The 16224-nt window shown below is 43.5% G+C and overlaps 2 protein-coding genes across 5 annotated transcripts; one reads left to right on the top strand and one right to left on the bottom strand.

The window, feature by feature from the left end:
* Nucleotides 1–684: 684 nt before the first annotated feature.
* Nucleotides 685–11424, top strand: LOC130205262 (uncharacterized protein KIAA2026). Its single transcript, XM_056432512.1, is given in 12 exon segments — nucleotides 685–1435; nucleotides 1974–2703; nucleotides 2995–3195; nucleotides 3270–4855; nucleotides 5008–5069; nucleotides 5479–5568; nucleotides 5705–5820; nucleotides 6077–6291; nucleotides 6500–8470; nucleotides 8728–10016; nucleotides 10018–10434; nucleotides 10437–11424. Coding segments are annotated over 11 exon segments (6930 nt in total). The 5' UTR covers nucleotides 685–1435; nucleotides 1974–1984; the 3' UTR covers nucleotides 10701–11424.
* Nucleotides 11425–11622: 198 nt separating this feature from the next.
* mlana (melan-A) lies at nucleotides 11623–14362 on the bottom strand. Of its 4 annotated transcripts, none has more exons than XM_056432514.1 (6): nucleotides 14260–14323; nucleotides 13916–13952; nucleotides 13170–13262; nucleotides 12897–12993; nucleotides 12494–12604; nucleotides 11623–11790 (listed from the first exon to the last, which is right to left on the bottom strand). In XM_056432514.1, the coding sequence occupies exons 3-6, from the start codon at nucleotides 13256–13258 to the stop codon at nucleotides 11722–11724; spliced, it is 366 nt and encodes a 121-aa protein (XP_056288489.1). In that variant the 5' UTR covers nucleotides 13259–13262; nucleotides 13916–13952; nucleotides 14260–14323; the 3' UTR covers nucleotides 11623–11721. The 4 variants fall into 4 exon arrangements, with proteins under 4 accessions (XP_056288489.1, XP_056288490.1, XP_056288488.1 ...); XM_056432515.1 differs by having other exon boundaries at nucleotides 13916–13970; nucleotides 14260–14303; XM_056432513.1 differs by lacking the exon at nucleotides 13916–13952 and having other exon boundaries at nucleotides 14260–14362.
* Between the last annotated feature and the right edge of the window lie 1862 nt (nucleotides 14363–16224).

The following is a 16224-nucleotide window of genomic DNA, read 5'->3' as shown; positions in this document are numbered from 1 at the left end:
CAAAGTATTCAAGCACCCATTGAAATGCACATGAGGGAAGAGAAGGCCTAGATTGGATTGAACAAACCCTGCCAGACAATACCTCCTGGCTTAGCTAAAATCACTGTAAATCACATGTCTCTCGTGGCATAACTGCTTAATTAACAGTTGTCCCAGCTGGAGACCTCCTTCATGGGCCACTGGCAAGTCTGTTCTATCAGAATTATAGGCCTACATCTGCACGCTCTCCTAATGCTGTGTTTTTTTGCATTTTGTTCATGTGGCTTAAAAACATATTGAAGTTTTCATTAAAACAATGTGGGGTGCAGGGTGCTATACACTCTAATCCCCCACCTTCACCTTGAGCAGAGTAGGTTTGCATACAGCAGCCCAAAACAAATATATGAGTCGAAATGTTCAAGCAGTGTACACATTCTGTCTCCAATGATTCACACACAATATAGTCCTAAAAATAGCCTAACATCAATGTGATGGAGCTTTTTTCGAGGTGGTATAAACAACCTAAAGAAAAGAAGAACCTGAGAAGCTAAACAAGGGGCTAAAAAAGCCCTGAGAACCTCATCTGTATGTTGTACATTGGCGACGAGCGACATCTAGCGCTTACAAGTTAGTCCTGCGTGTTGCTAAAGTGTACACCGTATGTGGAGACAGTATCTTTTGTAATGAATACAAAAAATACTGTCTTGCTCAAGTTATGAATACGCGTTTACAATATTATGCTGCTGACTCGTTTTTTTGTTGTCGTCGATAATGAGCAATTATTTCCCCCACGTTTTCGAATGAGAGCTGTCTCGAGAGTCAGTTCTTTCAGGGACAATGAGTGACAACATCACAATAAGGTTAAGAAGTTAAGAAGAGTATGTGTCAGCATTGGCTCAAAACAACAATGTAGTGTGACAAGCGACCAGCTTGCTCCGTCAATCTGCGCACGCAGGTTGGAAGTGTCGTGGACAGGTCCAGAAACATTATAGTCTTCAAGCCAGCCGAGATGCTGAAGTGGGTTACTAGCTTTTTGTAAAAGCGTACAGGGGTTCAGAAGACATCCGACACAGAGCACACATTAGCCTCTAAAGTGTCCCTATTTTTTTTAACTTGTCATAAAGTGACTGTCAACTTGCGAACCGAGCCGGTTAGCTGGTTGGCTAGTGATAATGAACGGTTGCGCATTGTCGGACAATCAGCTAGTGTTACTCCGGCTAATGCTCCTTCAGCTTTCTGGCTGCCACCGACATCACTTCGAGCGCCGTCGACATGAGATGTCTGAATAACTTTTTATCTGCGAGACGTTTCATTGCTTCCGTTTTCCCATTATGGACAGCGAACGCAGCAACTGCAGGCCCCAGGTTGGAGACAATAGCAAGCTAACCTAGCCAGCGAGCTGTCGTGGCTGCTAAGCTGGCTGAAGGCTGTCTGGAGCTGCACTGAAAACGTCGCGGTAAGTTGTTTCTCTGCCTCGAATCAGTTGTTGTCTTTATTGCCACGTGACAGGAGACGGGATAATGGCAGTGAACTGCAGCTCTCTCTGAAGCAAGCAGAACAAAGTTTGTTGACTTATTGTTGTTTTAACTATCGTTCGCTATCTCGCTTGAAGCTTTCAAGCTAGCTAGCCACTGATCCAGGGACAATTAAAAGTTTGCAAATATTAGACAGCTAGAGAAATAGTTAACCTGCGAGTAATTTGGACACAATCACATTGTTATAAACATCTCAGTGTTCCGATTATCGTGTGCATACAATCATGTGAGCACCATCCGTGACAGGAATTGTAATGTCAGCAAAGTTAGCCTAGCAATCTTAGTTATGTTGGGTATGAACACATGCCTGCTGTCATGCGTTTTGGACCTCACAATAGAAATGCCCAGTAAAATGTGTTCCTTGTCTTGGTTTGCTTTTCCCTTGCATCAAAACTGTGTCCTCGTGTTGTTTTCAATATCAATGTTTACCATAGATGTGACACCTGTTACCCACTGCAGGCGCCTGCACCATGGATCATTTGGATGTGACAGAAGAAATATCACCAGCTTGTATCCAACCTTTGTTACGCATACAAGATCTGATTGTGACTGACCAAGACTTTGCACCCTTGTACCCCAGCTCCAACATAATGTCTTCACAATCCAAATGGGGGACCAGCAGCACTGAAGACACCGACCTGATCATAACCGAGGATGGGCTCAGTAATGGCACCTGTGAAGTTGAGACTATGGTCGCATTGTACTGTCCTGGTGACAGTGGAGATGTTACTCCTGAGGGTGACAGGCTTGCACTTGGCAATAATGGCGTCTCTGAGTTTTCAAACAGTGACTTCTCTCTGCCCGAGGTGTGCATTTCTACCAACAGCAATAGTTCTGAGGAGGATATGAACTATGAGATCCAACAAGCATATAGGATATTAACAGGATTTCTCTCGGACAAGCACAAAGGGATCACCAGCCCGTTCCTCCATGCCGTCGGCCACCAGGAGGTCCAGCATGGTATTGAAGGGGTCCGCTGCGCTCGGGCACAACTCACGCCGTCAATGTGCTTGCAGGGGATGAAGGAGAAGTTTATCAACCGAGACTATGAGACCATAACAGAGTTTGTTGCAGACTTCAGGCTGATGTTGGAAAACTGTTATCGCGACCATGGAGTGGACCACTGGATCTCCAAACAGGCTCAAAAGCTGGAAATCATGCTGGAGCAAAAGCTTTCATTGCTATCCAGGTAAATAATCAATATAATGTATTTACACTGTTGAACAAATTAATGAGCTGACAAATGTTCAAACCCATGATAGCATCTAGTATTTCTACATGGCATGCATGTAAAGTGCCTGTATGATATATCATGTATTGTTTTTAGTCGCCGTTTTTTAAATGGCCACAAGCTAACTAATTAAGCATTTTGAACAAATGTTTGTTTATGTGGTTCAAACTGTTGTGTCTGTTTATTTCCAACAATCATTCCAGCTACAGTCAATCATACATCATATTTTGTCTGCGTCTGTCAAACTAGGGCGCAACGAGAAAAGACAACTTTGACAGTGACCTCTAAAGGGCGGTTTGGTGCAGAAGAGGAACGGGGTTCAGGGGGCACCTCAACGAGGAGGAGGCTGGCACCTCGCAGTCTGGCTACCATCACTGTGGGTGGGCATGAGTCTATCATGGTTCAGGCCCTACGGCTGGAAGAACAACAGAGGGCCAAGGAGGAGAAGAGGTGAGTGGATATTTGAGAGGGATCACAAATTTCTGTCGTAAACCCAGCTAAGAATAAATGTTTTCTGACTCCAGGCAACGTGAGCTTGAGAAGAAAGAAGCGGAGGAAATGTCAGCCAAAGATGTGGAAGAGTGGGAGCAGACTTTGCTGACGCAGGCTTCCCCCCACACTGTGGACACACTTTGGGAACTGCCCGCTATCGGGCACTTCCTCTGTCTTGCTCAGACTGCACTTAACCTCCCGGAGATTGTATTTTTTGATCTTGAGCGTTGTTTGCTGATGCCCCGCTGCAGCGTCTTCCTGTGCAAAATCATGTCTTCCCTACTCTGTCTACCCCAGCGTAGGGCCAATTTGCAACGCCGCCCTGTCCTGCCTTACCGCCGCTGGGAGTCAGAACTCAGGCAGCGGGTCATGGGCTGGTATCGAGCTGTTGGTACCTCACACGATCAGTCAGCTCGAGCGGAGCAATTGGGACTCTGCCAGCAGTTTTTCCGCACTCTCGGGGAGGTGAGTCCTTTGGAGGAGAAACCCTTTCACTTGCTGCCCCTCTACCAGCGAGTATGGCTTCTGAAGGGGCTGTGCGATCATGTGTATGAGACACAGAAATATGTGCAGGATGCCCTCCTGGCTCAGCCCATTCATGAATGTAGGGAGTCTATTTTGGGCTATGACGGCAAGGAGAATTGCTATATACATTTCCCTCATTTCTGTGGGGCAGACCTGAGAATCTACTGCCAAAGCCTTGGCACTCCTGTTTTCCCTTTCCCTTCTGTCCGGGTCAAAAGAGTCGACATCGAGCCAGGGACCGGAGGTGAAGAGTCGGATGGGATGAAGGAAGAGGGAGTTACAAGTGACAGAGGGTGTTATGGAGGCTCAATGGACACAGGAGAATCTGGTGATTTTGGAAAGGGGGGAGCAGAGACAATCTTGGGTTTCACAGGGGAAAAAATGGAAGTAGAGGAAGATAAACAATGGTCACTGAAGGAGGAGGAGGAGTCTGAATCAGGGTCCTCTGATGGAGACTCCTGTGAAAACTCAAAATTAGACTTAATAATACACAGTCTTATTGGAGGAAGTGATGTTGAAATGACTTTGAAAGAAGAGACTGTAGCTTTGGAGCATCAATCCAAGCGACTTGCATTTAAACCGGAGCGGGGCTTCTCATTGAGCTCAATGCGCACCATTAAAGCAGAGACACAGGAGCCATGTCTGAGTGTAGGGGAGCACAGCTACACAGGCAGATCACCTGCCTGCTTAGTGAATCTGGCCTCCCTGAACAAGTCATTAAAAATGGAGGGAGGAGGTCCCAGTGAACAATACCAAAGGTCTCCCTGTTTGGATTGTTCCAAAAGCAAAACAAGTCATGGTAAATCTGAGGAGCATGACTCCTGCTGTGGCCCATCAGGGCAAGCAATGCAGTTGTCCTCTGAGAGTTCTCAAAATTCAAGTCAAGAGAGGGTGACTGACAAAATCTGGACAAAGAAAAAAAAGCGGAAGAAAAAGCGAGAGCGAGAACGACTGACGAGGGGGAAAGGAAAGGGCGATCAGCTGCAGCATGTTGACGGGATGATGCCGTCCTCGGCTGAGACGACCAAGTCTGGAGTACGGAGGCTTGCCAAAACGATCAAAAGGAAAGACAAAAAGAAAAAACATAAAACCGGTGAGAAAAGGCTCAATGTTGGCCAATGGTACTGCATCAAGCTCATGTATAAATGTGCATTCAAAGCCACATTGCCTGATTGCATGTACTTAAAAAAATATTTTTATAATAACATGTTGGTTTAAAGATTATATCTGTTATCTTGTTGACAGGAAAAAAGCTTGAATCATCAAAGAAAATTAAAGATGAGCCTTCATTTGAACCGTCATTTAAGGTTGTCACACTCTTGCTGAAATACACACACATATTTCTTTAGCAGTGTATTTTTAATGCTTTGTAAATTGAAACAAATAATTTTATATAATAAACAAAAGAAATGTAATACTATTTTATACTCTTTGCTGATTTTCAACCTGTTTTGTTTTGTTGCCATGTGGGTGGTTTGTTCGATGTTCGGCTTTCCCAGTGTTACTGCCACTTGGAGCTGACCGTTCACCTGCCACTCATTTGCTGGTGAAGGTCCACCAGATGATGTGAAAAACCCTGTTTAGTTGCTCATACTACCCACATTCCAACGACACAAAGCCGGTTAAAAAAGACAGAGTTTCCGCTTTAGCCTCACCCTATTTTTTATATCTCTTTCTTTATTAAGAATGACTTATTTGGGTATTTCTCCTCTGTAGTTGGTATGCAGAAGTCTTGAGGACTTGCGAGGCCTGATCAGTAAGACAGAAGATGAGCTTGATGACCTAGAGGGCACAAATAAGAGATTGGTAGGTGGCAATCATAGTTTCGATAAGAGGATTTACTCATGTCCCACAGCCTTCTTTTTGGTGAAAAAAATATGATGTCACACATTTAAATGTAAATGACTTTAATACGGTTTCCTTTGCATGTTTAAATTGACAGGGTCGGTGGTATTATAGGAGGGAAGCAGTGAAAGACCTCCACAGCACTCTAATCAGACTACTGAATGAGCTTTCCCCCTGGGAACCCAAACTCATTAAGGCCTACCAAAGGAACAGGTACAGCTTATTTGACATTTAAACAATGACTGAATCAAACTATTATCATTTGTGAAAATATCTTTATTTTTCATGTAATTATCAGGACATTGACTTGTTGATGTCCTTATAATAACTCTTTAGTCTTATGCAAATTGAGCTAAGTTGACAATGACTCATTTGACTGACCGCATTTTTTATTAAATGGCTCTTTGTTTCATAAAATCATTGCTGGACTGGTGACAAACCCTCTATCTTTTCTTCTCTTCTACATCAGGCTTCGTTTAAAGAAGGAATGTGATGATTTCAAGAAAAACCCAGAATACAATAACTTTGTGCGTGAGGAGAGTATTTCCTCCTCCTCCTCTGATGTTGATGACGATGATGAAGAGACAGGTTTGGGGAAGGAGGTGTGTTCATTCTCGGATCATTATGGTCGATCGGAAGCGGAGGACCTGGAACATATGGTTCCCAGAGGTCTTTGGAGTGGAGGTAAAGTCATTCAATTAAAATCCAGTATTTTAATTTTGGTTGCTGTTTTGTAGTGATAAAAATGTGCTTTGCTGGTTCTAAAGGCTGCAGTTACACCGCTTGTTTAACGACCCTTAAGGAATTCAAATGAATGTCACTACCCATCTGTTGACACTGTATAGATGACAATTGATCATTGTACCCCTAATGGACTCTTTCGTGTTCTCAGGAAACACCAGGGAGTTTGTGGCTGAGTCTGCTGGAGCAGGAACAGTGAACTACAAACCTCCCAACCACATAAAACAACCTCTGGTCGGCACGGAGAAACAAGTCAGTCTGCTGCAAACCAGTCAGACTGGCAGCACTGACATTATGTCGACCCCTGACTCTGGGCCACAATCTAAATCTCAAGTGACACCATCAAATCGATCCAAGGATTCAGACTCGGCAAGGGTGACAACCCAGGCTTCACTGTCACCGAGATCCCCCATCCTCCATCCCACCACTGGACTACCGAAGGGCTACACGCCCATCCCCACCCTACTAGCTAAGAGTGTGGGAAACAAAGTGACCTTAATGAAATGGCCTGCTGATTTTACCGGGATCAACATCATAGACAGACAGAGCAAAGGGTCTTTGGTCTCCCTGCCTACCTCTACAAAACGCTTAAAAGCACAAAGCTTTCCATCAAGTTCCCAGCAGAACTCCCAACAAATGCAGGCTCAAGGACGACAACAACAAACAGAAGTACTAAGACAGCCAGGAATGGCAGCAGCTCTTCCTAAATCACCACAGACAAAACCTACCCAGACCGCAACAACAAATCCTGTCCAAGTGGTGTACAAAGTACCTGAGGGGCTGGGTCACCTTCTAAGGAAAGACGGCAGCAGCCCGGTCAAGATTTCTGTTCATCCTGTCGTGGACCACAACACCGGGGAGAAGATTATGCAGCAATTGGTGATTCTGCCTTCTAATCTTCTCATTCACAAAGCTGAAGAAAAGGTGCCTCCTTTACATCAACAGTCTAAGGTCATTCCGGCCCCAGTTTCTAAAGAGGCCCGCCCCTTCTATATGTCCACCAATGTGCCTGGGTTCATTATTTCCGAAAGCAGAATCCCTGTTCAGCAGGTGGCCCCCCGAAAAGGTGTGAGGACACCCTTTTCTTCTGTTGCCCCTCGTCTGCAACAGGGGGCCCTAAACGCAGCGGCGCTCAAGGGGGCACAAGCCTGCAGTCCCCAAGCTACGACACCACAAGGTGTCACACCTAAACCCTCACCAATCACAGCTCCTCTTACATCTACAGACCCTAAACAGGAGCTGAAGACGATGTGTATCCGTGACTCGCAGTCCATCCTGGTAACAACTAGAGGAGGCAACACGGCCATTGTTAAAGTCCAGACATCCTCGGATCAGAATGCCCTTGGTTCTTTGCCCAACAGTTCAGTTATCACCATCTCACCTCAGTTAAAAGCCTTCCTCGTCTCCAAGACATCACAGACTCTCTCTCCTCCTCCCTCTCAGACTCCCCCTCGCACCTTGCCAGCAGTGACGGGTATCTCATTGGGCCAGCCTCAGAAGACGGTTCCTTCACTATTTAAGTCCCATTCCAAACTCACAACTCCCATGCTTGCTGCAGTCACTGGCAACAATCATGTGACAGGCCCAGGAGGTCAGACTGCAGGCACTACTGTGACTATGAATCACGGCCCCAACGCCTCAGCCGTTTCGACAGTTGCAACCAAGATTGTCCAGCTAGCACAGACTCCTGCTGCTGGTTCTCATTTCCAAGCTTCCTTAGTAAAAAACACTGTTGTTGTCCCGTCACTGAGTAACTCTGGTGTTCTCAAACAAGCAGAGTTCATCAGCAAGACTGCAATGAAGCGGGCAAGTACAGATGAGAGATCCCAAGTTACTAAATTCATCCTTGTAACTCCCTCTTCTTCCTCCACTTCAAATGCATCCTTATCAAAAGGTACACCCTCTTACACAAAATCACTTCCGAGTTCAAGAGTCATGTTTATTAGCCACCCAGCGGCAACATCATCCACCACCACCGTGGGAAGCACTCCAAAGCAGGCAATAGCAACAGGAGTGAGCAGACAGCTGCTGACCACTTCATTATCTAGTCAGACTCTAAAGATGGGATCATGCACAGGCTCAGAAGCATCGTCCAAGGTCAAGAACATCACGCTGCCCTCAGGTGGGTTTGTTTGATGTGATGTGCTAACGGTATCGTCTTGTGTTTGTCTGTAAATTCTGCCTAACTGAGACATCAATTATGTAAATGTAAAATTCATAATCTAGTTGGATGAATGTGAAGCTATGTTTATTAGATGCAACTGTATTTAGTCGTTACAATTTTGTGTTAAGGCCATAATACTAATACCAATACCCTAGATTCCGCCCTACTGTCAACGTTGCGCTATTAAATAAAATATATCTTGTGTGTGTCTCCAGGTGTTCAAATCCAGTTATCTGGGAAGACAACCACCATTGGACAGACAATAGGTGCCCTGTCACGTTCTCCCTCCAAGAACACGCCAGTGTCTGCTTCAGATACAGGCCGTCCAACAGCCACCACGACTGGACTGGTCCCACTTACAAGTTCAAATACCATCACAAGCTGCTCTGCCCAGCTTGCCTCTAACTCGTCTCTGACCACCAGCTGTCAGCTCAAGGGTGTTCCTTCCTTCCCCGTGCTCTCCCAACCAGGCCCTTCCACATCCACTGCTGCCATGCTGCCCGCAGGACATGTGGTCAAGAAGGTCCTTTGTACACCTTCAAGCATACTGTCCAGTAACTCTCTTGTTCAGGTAACTACTCCTGTGCAGAGTAGCCCAGCACACACCTCCAGTCCCGCTCTTGTCCGTCATCCTTCGAATATCCAAAGTGCTACTGGTGAGGAAACCACGTCCTTTTTAACACCCTCTCAACTAGCTCACAGTAAAACCCAAACACCAATCTCTTCTGCAGCAACCACCCATATCCCAGTCCCCACCTCTGCTACTGGCACAATCCAGCAGAGAATAGTCATCAACACTTCAACGCCTCTTGCTGCTGGCACACAGATCGTCCTCAACAATGCACGTTTTGTAGTCCCTCCCCAGGGTTTGGGTCCAGGCAGCCATGTCCTTATCATCTCTAGTCCTGCACCACAACAAGTGCCTACTGCCAGTGTTCCCAGCGCTGGTGCATCAGTACCTCCCCAAGGGGCGAGTCATGTCACGGAAGCCCCTCGAGCACCACTTTTACCCCAGTCCCCAGCCAGGATGCCTGGTGTGCCAGTAATAAGTTCTCCTTTTGTAGCATGCGCACCTGCGGTTGGTCCATCATTGCTCGCAACCACTCCAAACGTCACGCCAGTCCGACTAACAGGAATGCCTGGTCTGGGCTCAACGTGGTTACCCAGTAAAACAAATGTAGTGTCTGCTCTGCCGAGGCTGCCAGCTGCACAGGCTGGTCCCTTCGCATCACCACCGGTAGGTACACCCACTCTGGTCTCATCCCCGCCACGGCTGGGCAGTGTACCGGCCCTCGTCTTCCCAGGAGGAACGTGTGCCCCTGCTCTCGGCTCAGCCCTGACTACAATCAGGTTAGCTGCTGGTACACCCACGCCAGCTGCATTTTCATCCACCGTATCGCCTGCAGTAGCACCCCCCTTGTCCAGGTTGTCAGCACCGCTATCCTCCCTGCCTGTTTCATCCAGCCCATCAGCTGTTGCCCTGCCCAGCCCTGTCATGCCACCTCTCTACTGCAGCTCCTGTGTTAGCAGCACTTCCGGCCCAGCAGGCGGTTTCAATGACGACCCCTGGCCCAGGCATACAGCCCCAGCAGACGGCGGTTGTAGTTGCAGCCCCGTTCAGCGCTCCATCACGGGCTTCAGAACATATGGAAACACATCAAGACAATATATCAGTCAGAAAAATGATGCCTGCAGTCATGCAACCAGTGACGCAGGTATTACCAACCGTGGCTGTCCCTTCAATTGTAAGTGCAGTGTCTAGGATGCAGACACTGCCTGTTGCTACAGTTTCACCCATCGGAAGCACTTTGAACCCCTTTGAAACGGCACCTGTGGTCACGGCCCCTTCGTCCAACAGCAGTGTAACCATCACTCCTGCGCAACCAATCACATCGCTGAAGACAAACGACACAACACACCCGACCCACCTGCCGTTATGACCAATCAAGCTTTTGGAACGCACTCTCTGCAGACCTCATCCTTAGGTGTGCATCCCAATGGGGCATCCAAGATACTCAATCGTTCTGACGCTGCCGTTTTGAACACAGTTCATGGCCAGGTCAATCCAGTTGCCTGCCCCAAACCACTGGATGCACGAGTGGTTTCCCCCCACAGTCCCACTGGAGCATTACACAAACACGATTCTTTATTCCAGCCTTCAGAGGCAGACAGAAAGTGTTCCAAGTAACTAGGACTGCCGGCTGTGTGAGGACTCAGACCTCTGTCAGCGGCTCAGTGTTGCCAGGCCTCTTATGCATTGCTTGTAGTAATCCTGGGGTTGGTTCAAAACTTCTTTCCAGCTGTAGTTTGACTTGTAACTTACATTTAGAATGAAGCAGGTTATACCCGTTGGTTATATCTTGTTATAGGTAAACTGTATGCTCAATCAGACATACTGGAAATGTATACTGTGATGGTTTTCTCAAGTGACAACCGGTAAGGTTGCCCTCAGATGAATGTTAGAGACTCTTGATTTTCTTTTTACTTTGTGGCCAGTAATGACACATGACAACAACGGAGTATAATTTGATGGCAGATAAAGCAGGAAGTTAAAAAAGCTTATTAAAAATATGTTTCAATGCCATGAAATACTGCTTCAAGAAGTAGTCATTTGGATACCATTCATTGGTAGAACTTGCTCTGCTGTATCAGAACAATAGAACTGTGTATTCAGATTCTATCATGTTGTGCTTTTTTCAACTAGTAACTGTTTTAAAACTACATTTTACTTTTTAGAAATATAAGTAATAATAGATGCATTTGTATAACATGTTTGAGCTCATATAACATGTTTTGAAGTTATTTATTTATTTTTACCATTATTGATTTTGAAAAAATATTTACTAGGTACATTTTCTTTGAACAAAATGTGGATGTTACTGCATGGGAATAAACAATGCGACTGTCCCCAACCTGCGTTTGTGCTGCTTCCTTATACACAGACTTTCGAAATCATTTTTTATTTTTAAATGATTATTATTTTTTATTGTTGACAAAAACAACTTATGGTATATACTTTGTGTTTTGTTCATGTGAATAATTTTGCAAAGTGAGTGTTAGAACAGGTTAATCTATTGGTATATTTAACTATAAAGTATAAGGAACCATCAGATTATATATCATCAGACAACGGATGAAGTTAACAGTTTGTTTTGCAGTATTTTTCTTGTTTTTTATTCAGACATCTGTCCATCTTCTCCAGAAGTCCTTTAGGGGGAATAGGGAGGAGGCATGGGCCCTGAGGAGATCTTATCATAGGCAGGAGGAGCATTAGGAACCTGGAGAAGGGGGCAACAAAAGTCTCAAAATGAAAACGGCAGACAATTCATTTTCATTCTGACAGTCATATATTTTCACTTAACCTACGTTTTATAAAGTACTGAATATTCAAATAGATGCTGATATCATTACATAAATAGTTCCCCACATAAAATTGAGCATCATATCTGGAAACTTTGTGCACTAGTTTAAACAATCTTGGTCTTTGTATCGATGAACTCAACAGCACATCCAGTGTGATTAAAATGTGCTTTCAGGGCACTGGTAACTGCAGTATAAAAGGATCGGCATTGTTAAGGACATGGTGCTTTGCACTTTCCTCTCACATGTGATGGTGCTGATCTCATCCTCCTCCCACCGCTGTTCCAGCACACATGGATACACATACCTCCATGGGGAATGAAATATTTTTTTATACCGAGTCCGGTGACACTATAATCTCCATCGGGCAGCCATTGCATCATCTCCACGAGTGCTATGCTGTTGTACTTAACAACCCTCTATCGCCGACCGTACAGAGCGTAAGACTTGGAGGTGGACTCAAATGTTTAGGTATAAGTAAATGGAGTGAACAGTACCTTCTATGGGTCTGGCTGTTGATTATTATCAATCTTTTTCCTGACAAAATCAAATAATTGACTTTGGGAGAGGGAGGTACAAAAGAAGGTCAGGAAAACTTGGGGGTAACTTTCTGTCCCTCACCGTAGGCCGGAAGCTGCTGAAGTCAATGAGAGCCATCTTGTTGTCTGCAGACGGTCCCGCCTCTGAGTACTGGCATTCTGTGTGACATGGTGAGCCAGATCTAGGGCTCTGCTGGGGAGACAAAGATGTGTACGGAAAACAGCAATACATGACGATAGGTTGACATATTGGGGGTATCATTGGAACACGGATACTTAAGAGTAAATCTGATAGGCAGCATTTTTATTTTCACGTATGCCACATCATATGAATTGATTCACATTTACGCATTGACATAAAATAGAGGCAATCACTTTATAGCTTGTATGTAAAACAACAACAACAAAATGTTAACGGCCAGATCCTGATTTGACTATAACAAAGATAAATCCTCACATAATAAAAAAAAAAATGATAGTCTCACCCTGATTATTTTGTAGCCACTCCTCTTCTTGAAGTACCAGCAGCTCAGGATAAAAAGAGCAGCCAGGATCACCACCAGCAGAATGATGCCCACTGCCCTGTGGTTCAGAAGTCACATGTTTACATTATCTATTTTCTTGGGTATATCTGTTTTATAGTATTCAACACAACACAGCTATGTACAATCAATTAATTTAAGGAAGATCAGTATCCCAAAAAAAGTTGTGATTCAATCAAATCATTTAGCCCTGATTTCCAAATAAAGTGCACTTACTCCTCCGCTCTGACATATCCTCCTCTGCTGCGAGCAAAATAAATGTTGAAATCTCCACGAGGCATCCCGTCTGTACGATTACACGGCATCAAGCTGAAAGTCAACAGAAAGTTACTTTAGCAACTGACCAAGATCATTATTCAGTATAACATAATGGAGCATATTTTCCTTCAGTTCATCAAATCATTTTCCCTTTCATCGAATAAAGAAGGCCTATGATTCTATAAACTATACTATGCCTGTTGTCAGCAGTCTGCTGTGCTGAACATTTGTCCCTTTCTTGTAAATATGTCATTATTACCACACCAGTATGCATGCATGGAAACAGTCCAGTCCAGCTGTGTACTGTTAAATTATAAAAATAAATCATATGTATACAGTATATGTATTATTGTTGTGGACCATATCATATCCCATTTATCAACAAAAAACATTAAAGGACTTTTTAGACTAAACCATTCATACTAAATATAAAAATCCCCCCACCCCACCCTTCACTGCCCAGACTTTAACGTCTTTCAGTCATTAATAAAAGTCAGTTTTTTGTGGGTGAAATGTTGTTCATCTATTCGTCAATGGGTTTTTTTGGTGGGACAATGGTTTCTGCTGTCTGGAGGAATGTTCCCCTCTCGGACCTTCAGATAAAGTTTCATTCGTCCTACTTATCAAAATACATTTGGATTGGCTACTTCACGGATCGCTGCCCACACCCGCGTGACCTGTTGCGTTCTCATCCCGTTTCTCACCTTGTGTTGACTGACGCTCCCTCTCCCAGAGCTAGGTCTTAAGAATAACATGTAACTACATGAACATATACATCATTGTTTTGGTAAATAACAACAATGATTAGCTCAATTGAATATTTGCACAACTAAACTTTGGTGGCATAAACGATGTAGCCTAACATCCGGGCAGTGATTATACAGTTTCAGTAGATTATTAATTGACTTTAGCATATAACAGAATAGTGTCATATCTGATCAAGTAATATTTCAACTTTAGTTGACGAACATTTCTTTAAAGTAATTATTTCTCCAGTAGGCCAGGCCCATATTTCTGCTAGAAAAAAACCAACAGATCATCATCTTACCAATTTGGATAATTAGATTTCAGAAAGTAGCTCCTCTGGTCGGTCCTTGTAGTTCTGTGTTACTTCACCTCTCAAATATCTTGCCTCAGTCGGAGAGCAGAGGGGAACAAAACCCTCATGACCGTCACGGGTTAGAGGCTCATGCTAAATCCATTGAAGCAGACTAATTCCCATGAAACCCTGCGGTCTTAAACGCAACATTATTATTCACTCGTGAAACTACGGGCGCCAGCTGCTGCTTTCATGTCAATATACAGTATGTGTCGGTGGTATTGATATTCACAAATATGAGCAGAGTAAATCAGGTCTTGTTCAATTCAGTAAATACTAACAATTTGGGAAAAAATAAAGTCAACCTTAATGTTTATTTTAATACCAAAGTATGCTACAGGTGGCTTGATGGTATGAAACTTTATGGATGTATCATAAAATATAGACAAATACAATAAAAGTACTGTCAGGTCAGCTCCTTATCAAGTGGGCCTACTGCAAAGTTTAAGTACCGACATCAATAATTGACAGAAGAAAATGTCTGACACACAATAGAAAAGGTTGTCTTGGTAAAATAATTAGATGTAACCTATGTACTCTCAGTGATACCTAAACTTCTTATCTTTAGGATATTTCACTTGAGACAAATAAATGACATTTAAATGAGAGATAGAGGCTAACGGTGGTGAAAGCTGTTTCTCATCATTCAATCTTTTAAATTTCATACTAATTTTTCAACTGTGACCCACCCCATTTCAAAGGAGGAAAGGAATACTTTTAATTATTCAGTAAACTTGCTGTATAGAGCAAGTCCTGAAGGCATCCTTTTTAGTTGCAGGTGGATTCAGTGTCTCATTCGGCCTTTGCTCCTTAGTAATAATGTCAATCCTCTGACTCATGTTGAACTTCCTGTTTCTCTTTTTTGTAAACAAATCACACCTTTGATCTTTGATATAATCTTCATATAGAATATGTCAGAGTAAAATACTTTTTTTAGAGCAGCTCATTCTCAATGACATCATTTTTTTCTTGTAACTTTTTGTTTGTTTTCAACATTCAAGCTGTGCAACACAAGAACGGCTGCATTACATTTTCTTGAAAAGATCACAATTGAAATGCTACAGACTCAAAATGATAAGCTGGACAAGGAGGCATCCAGACTGCAGGATAGGAACAAAAAAGTAAAATATGCACCAATCACCAAGTTAAATTACATATGTGCAAACATATATGGCAATACACCGTTTCCAATTCGGATAAATATTTCCATTTCTCCCCACAAGGGGGAGACCAAAACCTGCTTGTGAAATATAGTCAGTTCGTCCTGAGCTGTAGGCAACTGTGTGCTTTATCTCAGTAACCTGTTGTTTGTAACATGTTGGGCTGTTAGATACTAAATTAGTTTTATATCAGCCAATATGTTTCAACACCTCCACATCCCAGTTATTAAATTGCCCGCATTGAAATGAAAAACAAAGAATAAACTAGGATATGGATTGAGGGTGTTACTAATAAATGACACTGTTGCAAAACCTAGTTTTACCACTATGTCCACTATTTTTTAAACTCATCTCTGCCCTAACCTCTTGCCAAATAAACCACTTATTTATTATTTATGCCTGTTCTGTTTGTTGCATCTTACAATTAGACTTACAGATTTGTATCTTCTAGATTTGAATCATCGTATTTTACGTAATAGCCTATGGCAATTTGACCATTATCAGAAATCCATATTTGGCTTGTTTGAACTTAACTTATCTACATATTTACACACAACGTCATACTATTTTAAGAGGACACTTATGGCATGCCCTGTATACAAGTTTAAGGCTATTGAATGGGTAATAGAGAGAAACATACAAATGGAGGATAAAATAATCAAAGAAATGATATCCTTATTAAAGCTTCATAAACATCACAGACCAATATTCTAAACTCGAAGACTAGCATTGTATCATTACTGGCTTTCAATAT

Source organism: Pseudoliparis swirei, chromosome 15 (assembly GCF_029220125.1).
Source record: "Pseudoliparis swirei isolate HS2019 ecotype Mariana Trench chromosome 15, NWPU_hadal_v1, whole genome shotgun sequence".
Lineage (NCBI taxonomy): Eukaryota > Metazoa > Chordata > Actinopteri > Perciformes > Liparidae > Pseudoliparis > Pseudoliparis swirei.
The sequence above is the reverse complement of the archived record's forward strand: the minus strand, read 5'-3'. Positions and strand labels throughout refer to the sequence as shown.